This window comes from Aethina tumida, chromosome 1 (assembly GCF_024364675.1).
Source record: "Aethina tumida isolate Nest 87 chromosome 1, icAetTumi1.1, whole genome shotgun sequence".
NCBI classification, from domain to species: Eukaryota; Metazoa; Arthropoda; class Insecta; order Coleoptera; family Nitidulidae; genus Aethina; species Aethina tumida.
In genome coordinates, this window is record NC_065435.1 from 74,976,049 (window position 1) to 74,984,126 (window position 8,078).

At 31.2% G+C, this 8,078-nt stretch overlaps 1 protein-coding gene across 1 annotated transcript; it reads right to left on the minus strand.

The window, feature by feature from the left end:
• Nucleotides 1–925: 925 nt before the first annotated feature.
• Nucleotides 926–3,332, minus strand: LOC109603146 (hexamerin-like). Its single transcript, XM_020019610.2, has 4 exons — nucleotides 3,178–3,332; nucleotides 2,140–3,116; nucleotides 1,301–2,079; nucleotides 926–1,246 (listed from the first exon to the last, which is right to left on the minus strand). The coding sequence occupies exons 1-4, from the start codon at nucleotides 3,260–3,262 to the stop codon at nucleotides 973–975; spliced, it is 2,115 nt and encodes a 704-aa protein (XP_019875169.1). The 5' UTR covers nucleotides 3,263–3,332; the 3' UTR covers nucleotides 926–972.
• Nucleotides 3,333–8,078: the final 4,746 nt, after the last annotated feature.

The window sequence follows — 8,078 nt, forward strand, 5'->3', positions numbered from 1 at the left end:
ACAAATCTTACATCCGTCCCGTTTTCACAAAAAAAAAATCAACCGAGTCATTTGTGATTTTTAACACATTCCCCTGAAAAGAGACGTTTTTTATCCAAAGTTACGTTTATGCTTATTGATCAGTTCGAATTTCATCGCAACCCAACTTGCTTTTCATTCTAAAGTGTATCAAAAACAAGAAATACCCACCACAACAAACTTCAAACAGATCCTCCACTCACAAAACCGAAAAATTCAACGAACAAATCGAATAACCGTACGCGTCTGGAAGCGCGTCGCGAGATCCTGTGCCGGTTTGCGTCACGTCCCGTGCGACGTGAGAGCGTCGCAGCGACTGGATCGCATAGTGTCGACGAGGTCCTCCTGCTGACGCATCGATCCTGGCACGCTGGGACGGGTGGCGCAGGATGCTCCTCGAAGACGTCGTCGAAAATTCAATTTGCATCTTATTCTTCTGTTTTACCTCTATGTTTGCGGCTAGAAATGTGCATTTTTTTGTTTATATTTGAACTTCATTTAATTTTTGAGTAGTTAAAATAAATTAGTTGAAGATATATATGATTTAAACGACAAATTATGTTCGTTTTAGCTTTAATTTAAACTAAAAGAGTTTTATCATTTAATGGTAAAAGTATTGAAAAGTATAAATAGAACAGTTGCTTATTTAGAATAAACTTTAGAACACCTTATCGTTAATTTGAACAATAATTTTAATGTGGTAATTATTATTTAATGGGTAGAAGAGTTAGGAAAATTTTAAAGTATAAATAAAACAGTTCGAAATAGTAGAGTTGATGGTTAGAATGTAATTACTGTAGAACGACTTCAGTTTCATTTTTCGAATGAATATTTAAATATTTTACAACAAAAAAATAATGGTTTCATCTTTCTTTAACTTAGGGAATTGAATAAAAAATACCAAAAATTCTTACTCAAAAATATTTATTATTCGACAAAACTACATAAACTGAATTAGTGTCCGTGAACTTGGTCGTAAGTCTTGTGGTAGATCTTGGCTTCGTAGAAGTAAGCGTTGGGCAAGTCATACCACATTTTCTCAAAGTGGATGAACCTGTCGAACGGATATCCCAAAGGATACTTGTCGAAGTAGAAAGCACCACTTCCTACATGTGGGTAATAGTACTCTCCCATGGGTTGATGTTCACCATGATATTCTTCATAGGGGTAGACAAAGACGAAGAACTCAAATGGCATACCGTAGTCCTTGCCCATTGGCAACATAAATCTAGAACCAAAACAATTAATTTTGAATGTTTTTTATAAGACTACCAAAAATTACCTCTTGGGGAAGTTGTAGAACTGTTGGTTGCCGTAGATTTTGTATTCGCCTTGTCCCTTGTATGCTTCTTCTACTTGTTTGTACAACTTGTAGAATGATTCCCTGTCAGGTCCGTAGAAGTGGTTGCTGTCAGAGTTGCGTTTGATGACATTTTCTCCAGCCACCAAATCGTAAGTGAAGTAGTCGAACAGAACGAAGTTGAAGACGTTCTGAGAGATGTTGATGTAGCGTCCATATTCGTCATACTTAGGACCCAAGAAGATCTTCACTACAGCTTTGCTTTGTTTCTCAGATTTGACAGTAACTTCGTAGTTGAATGGTTTGTGGTTCAATCGCTCTTGCTTGGCGTACACGTGGAAGTTGTCCTTGTGGAATTCTTCTTCGTTGAAGTAAGTGGCAGCGCTGATGTCGGCAGTAAAGTAATCGAAGTAGGTAATGAGACGATCGAATTTAACATTTGTGACTTCAACACCTGGGTAGTTCAATTGTTCATAGGTGTAGTAGGGGAGGTGGGAGATGTATCTGAAGTAGTAGTAGATAATCTTCTTGTACAATTGGTAGAAGGCAGGGTCACGTAGGGATGTTTCGAAATGTTCCAAAGCGGAAGGAGCCAAATGGTGAGAGTCCAAGGGTTGGAAGGCATAACCCAACAAGTGACGAGCAAATTGGTTGATAGAACCGTAGTATTGAGGGTGTGGTGATTGAGGGTTGCCTTGGATCAAGTTGCCGAGGATATTGAAACCTTCTTCAGAGTACAAGTCTACCTTTTCACCTTGTTTCTATTTATACATAAAATGTGTGTTATTAAAATGTATTATTAGAAACTTACTAGTACTTACGTTAAAGGCGTAACCGAAATCAATAGCTTCGTGGATGCGTTGCTCGTATTCTGTGGCGTAGGTGTAACTGTAACCGTATTTAGACTTGAAGGTCCAGGATTCTCCGTAGTTGTAGAAGTACTCGTACAAATGAGCGAACTTCGGTCTGGATGGGAATTCAAGTCCATTGTGGTAGGTCAAAGACGGTGTGTAGTAAGTTTCGAATGGTACTTGCCAACTGAAGTAAGGGATTTCACCGAAATCGTTGGACAAACGTTCCAAGTAGTACCTAGCCAAAAATTGTTGGTAGAAGAAGTAGTACAATTGTCCTTGTTTGTCATTGGCGAAACCATATTCTTTAGCATCCAAAAAGAATGGGTAATACAAATTGAAGTAGTAGTAGTAAGTGTTCAAGCCTACATCTTCGTAGAAGTAAGACATAGATTGTTCAGGATGAACATTCAAATAATCTCCAGTGTAGTTAGCCCAGATGTAATATCCATCTTTGTGTTCGTGGTTCTCATTGAAGACTTGTTTGTAGTACTGAGCCTTGTGAATAACTTCGCTGTTGAAGAAGTAGTAGGGGTAAACTTCGTAGATTGGAGGAATAACAATACCATAAGTATCAGGTCTGTGTACAATCGCAACAGAGAAAGTGTAAACAAACAACCCTTCGTTAAGGTAGTGCCTGGCCCAAACAGCGAAGTTGTAGAAGGTCTGATAGTCTTTGGCGTAGTAGAAGATGTCGAAAAGGACCTTAGCTTGGAGTTGGTGTTCGTAGTTGAAGATGGAGAAAATCTCGCCCTTGGGCAAGAATTCTTGGTAATGGTAGTAGTCGTAGAATTTCTGCCAAACCTCTGGCTTAGTAAAGTGAGTCTTGTATGTCTGGAAGTCGAATTTTTCAGCGAATTCAACGTGCTCCTTATAGAAACTGGGCTGGTTCACATACTTGTAAAGCTCAAAAATTTCCTTTTGCTTCTTTAGAAAATCTTTAGAAGCTATGTACAAAAAAAATCATTTAAAACAATAGTAAAAAAAGAAATTATTTTTATGACTTACCAACTTTGTATTTGGGCTCTTCAACAGGAACAGCGATGGCCAAAGCGCAAAGGCCGAAAACCAGACAAGCCAGAGAGATCTTCATGTTTGCTACTGCCACAAACAGCCAGGTCTGAATTTCAGTGATGATGGCTCACCTATTTATTCGAATGGATGTCTGACCCATTCGTGACCTCCGATGATAATGGCAAGTGGTAACAACGGTCTGCGTATCGTCTCATTCCTTTATCGCGGATTCTTCTCGATGCAGAACGCATTAAAAAATTTTGTTACTCAATTTGCGGTAATTAGCTTTGATAAGATGCATCAAATTTGTATATCCAAAAAACAATATTGTAAGTATAATACAAGCAAAGAAACAAACAAAATATATATAATATTTGTTAGAACTGAAGTTTGACTTAACAACTAAAAATTATAAAGAGCTATTAATATTTGATCTAAATCAAGTTTTTAAATTAATTTCAGAACATATTTTAATGTTAACCTTAGGTTTATAATTTTAACAATTATGTAATATTCAGCTTGGTCGATTTGAAAGCGGGATACCCTCATAAAATTTGTATTTTTTGTTCTATTTTAAAAAACACTTTTTTTCAATACAGAGCATGAAAATCTGTACTTATAAAAAAATGTCAAGCCTAAAAACAAAATTTACTAAGTACTTTTTTAAACATGAAAATTGAAGAAATCATTTTTATTGCAAATCTAATTATACCACTGTATTAAGTACCTCCTGGAAATGGTATATACGAAAATTTATAAAAAGTTGTGCATATTCATAATTTTGTTGAAAAATCATATTCATCTTATTTTTTAGTCAAGTAGACATTATCAAAAACTCGTTTATTTTTCAATAAAATTAGAATTTTATAGTAATTACACTATAATAACGATAATCGACTAAATCCACTAAAATTTGAATATTAGGAATTTTAGTATAAGTATACTTATAATATGTATATTATTCCTATATTGTTGAAAAATGAAATAATTTGTGATATTTTTGACAATATATATATTATATAGTACACTTGATAAAATATAAATTTATAAGAAAAATATGATTTTTAATTTTTTCATAGAATATGTAGTACCCATTTAGGGGGGCGCTTAATCCAGTGGTATATATTTGCTATTGAAAATTTTCTAGCATGCCCAATTTTCATATCTAATAAATTCTTCAGGACGTTTTGATTTATTGTCAAAAAACGTGATATTTTCTCCATAACAACATATATATTTTTTCAAATTATGTGGTCAAATATTATGGAAAATTTAATAGGCAAATGTGCTGAATTCTGATTCTTATAAAAAATTATATAATTATATAATAATATTATAATTATATAATTATATAAAAATATAAGTTTTTCAACACTATTACTTTTATTAGAAATATACTATTCTTATTATTATATTAAATTGTTTTGTAAGATATTTTAATTTAATTTCTTTAAGTTTAGTATCAAAAGTAAAATAAAATATATTATATACCGAATGTCGACTATCCCATGGCAAGGCATAACTTCTAGGATTCTCGATATATCAAAGTGAGATCTGGCATAGATAAACGATATGAAGAAATGAGAGTTTTCGCATATCTTTCACTTTTCGGTCATTTCCGGTTTCAGCGAAATTGATTCCGTTTTCGAATTTTTAAACGAAATACCCTCTATATTTCTACATTTTTGGATTTCTGAGACAATTCTTCAGGCTGTGACATTAAAAAAGAACTACGGGCTCATACTAAACTAAGGACGTCAGGTGATATCAGAAAATTACTTTCGCAAAGATTCAGTGATTAGTTTGAGGGATTGGAATCAGATAAGCCTGATCGAGAATTTACTCAGAAATCCAAACATGTAAAAATTCGAAAACGGAACCATGTCCGGTTTCACTAAAAAGCGGAAATTCTCTCTTCATACCGAAATATGAATTAAAATGTTCGTGTAAATCAATTTAAAAAATATGTTTTAAAAAGATGACGCTAAAAGTGATTTGATGTTAAAAATTATAGAATCTTTAAAACCAAATTTTAAATAAAAAGTTTTTTATAAATTATAATGTATATTATGTAATAGTTATTTTTAAAGTACAATAAAAAATATTGATATTAATATTTTTATAATATACGATTATTAGAGTGTTTATCATTTAGATAAGTGAAAAAGTTAAATAGATGTCAAAAAAACTATTATTATAGGCTTAGTAACATAAGTTATTATCTTTCTGATATTTTTGTCGTTACCACAACTGAAGTTTATTAAGTAATTAAATCTAATTATAATTAATCTGTTTACTAGAGCATATTAAAAGAGATCTTACAGTACGCTAATGATTGTTTATATTATTTTGTAAATCTATTACGAAATATGCATTTGCAAAAAACAAGGATTCAAACAATTAATCATGTTTTTTATTTTTATATTCGTACAAGCATTCATGTTAGAGATAAATGCGTGCTGATAACACTTACGAAAAAAAGCTACTGAAAATGAAAATCAAATGACCAATTATGAAGTTGAAAATGTTGTAGTGTTGAATCAAAATTAAACTTTTTGACGATTTTTAACATTTTCCCCCTTTTATTGAAATTGTTGAAATTAAATCTACCTCTAAATATATATAATTAAAGTGTATTATATCTTTCTAACTCATTTTTTGTATATTATTGCCGTCATCTGTTTCTTCAAATGTAATCTCCTATCATGTATATCGTGACAGCGTCGCTTCTTGAAATACTGGACAATGTCAAAACTATAAAGGGTGTTTCATTACTTATCCGAAATCTTTTAACTAAATATGCAGTTCTAAATAGTAGGTCGATATCTTAAAAAAATCTAATAAAAAAGTCCAACAGAAAACGAGATAAAAAATGTCAAAGTTTGTAATAAAACCTTACTTTTGTACTTATGCAGTGTTTATTTCTTAATATTTTCAATTATTGTAACCCAAACAATTTTTATGTGGTTTCTTGTTGTTTCAACCAAAGTATACCGTACGGAAGTACAAAATATCGAAATATCGATGAATTGCGTGAACGGATCAGAACGGCTGCCTATAATCTGCGTCTCCGGGAACAGCAGCAAGGAGGAACGTTGGAACTAGTGCGACGAAATTGGATAAGACGGGCTCAAATTTGCTTGCAGGTCAATGGAGAAAACTTTGAACAGCTTTTGTAGAATAAGGTTTGTTACAAACTTTAACATTTTTTTATCTCGTTTTCTGTTGGACTTTTATTAGATTTTTTTAAGAAATCGACTTTTATTTAAAAGTGCGTATCTGGTTAAAAAAATTCGGATAAATTATTAAACACCCTGTATAAACGAAAGTGGTAGAATATTCGTTTATCTTTAATTTGAATGCTTGCTTTGTCAAATCGGTCAGTTATATCTCGAGTTATACTCAAAAATGTCGAAGCACTTCTGAAAATTTAAAATAAAAAATTCAAACATTCATTTTACAAATAGTCTACAATAAAAAATGTTAAATGTGATTTTCCAGTTCGGTAAGTCAAAATTTATTGAAAAATCTTAGTGGGATAGGAAAACTATTTAATTATGCTGATAAACTACCTATTATGTATTTGTTTGAACAATATGACATTTCATTTTCCAAATATTTGTTATTAATTTTTATGTTAATTAATTATAATATATGATTAATTTCATGCATTAAAGTAATTTGCGAATCTAACAGTACTCAGTTATTGTCAATGATTTAACTTTGTAACTTCAAATTCAAATTCTATGCAATTTATGACAATTTTTAACCCCTTCCATTATTTAAACAATTCTTTCCAGCAACAAATAATTTTAATATGCTTTAAACGCTAATTTATTTAATTCAGTTGAACTGTGTAAATTAATGAAAATGCCCTGTAATCTTAATAGCACAGATTCACTTAAAAACAAATTATATATACCGCATAACGTAACAAATTTAAAAAATATGGTTACTTCGCTACTGACTATTACATTACTAGAAAAATTTGAAACAATTTTTATGCATGAATACGAGTAGCAATGTATCATTTAATCCTCAGTCATTTTAACAGAGGTTCATACCAACATACGATTTCTATGTAAAAGAATTAAGATCAATTTTCTATTCAGTTTTCCAGATTTTTCTATAAAAAACTAGCCACTGAAAGCGATAAACAAGGTGTAAGGTTCCGCCAAGGCAACCACACCTGGTTGAAGATTCCATCGATAAAAAATGTAAAAGTTTAAGTGGACGCTTTTTCCGCAAGCTTTAGTTGTGAACTTAAATACTAGGTTTATCTTCTTTCTATCGTAACATTTCTATTTTGTATATGCCCTTGTTATCCCACTTAGTAATTGATTATGCGATTTAAATAGAAACTTGGAATATTCCATTTTATTTGTTGCTGGAAAATATTCCTAAAATAACGGAAATAGACAAAAACCGAATAAAACTCAACTGACTGTCTTTCGATCAAAACGAATTGAATATCTTTGGAAGCGTAATTTTATCATTTTCCAAACAAAATAATTAATCTCTATTGGGCTTGTCATTCATTGTGGTCGCAAGGTAAACTAAATTATAAATGAAAAAAATACTTTTTATATATATTAGATCAAATGAAAAAACAATAAAAATGTTTTTCGTGTTTAACATATCCGGATTACAATACAAAAATGTAAGAGAAAATTTCTGTATTTCTATAATTTAAATTTATAAAGCAGTGTTGTTTATATTTTTCGAGTTTTAAAATTTGAAACGTTATTTGCTTTATATGTAACTTCACATTTTAACTTTTTAAATATTAATGTTGTGTAAAGAACATTAATGATCTATTATACTCTTTATATAGAACTGTAAATACTGTACTATCGATCTTCCTGAAAGTTAATGTAATACAATAAAAAGAGAAA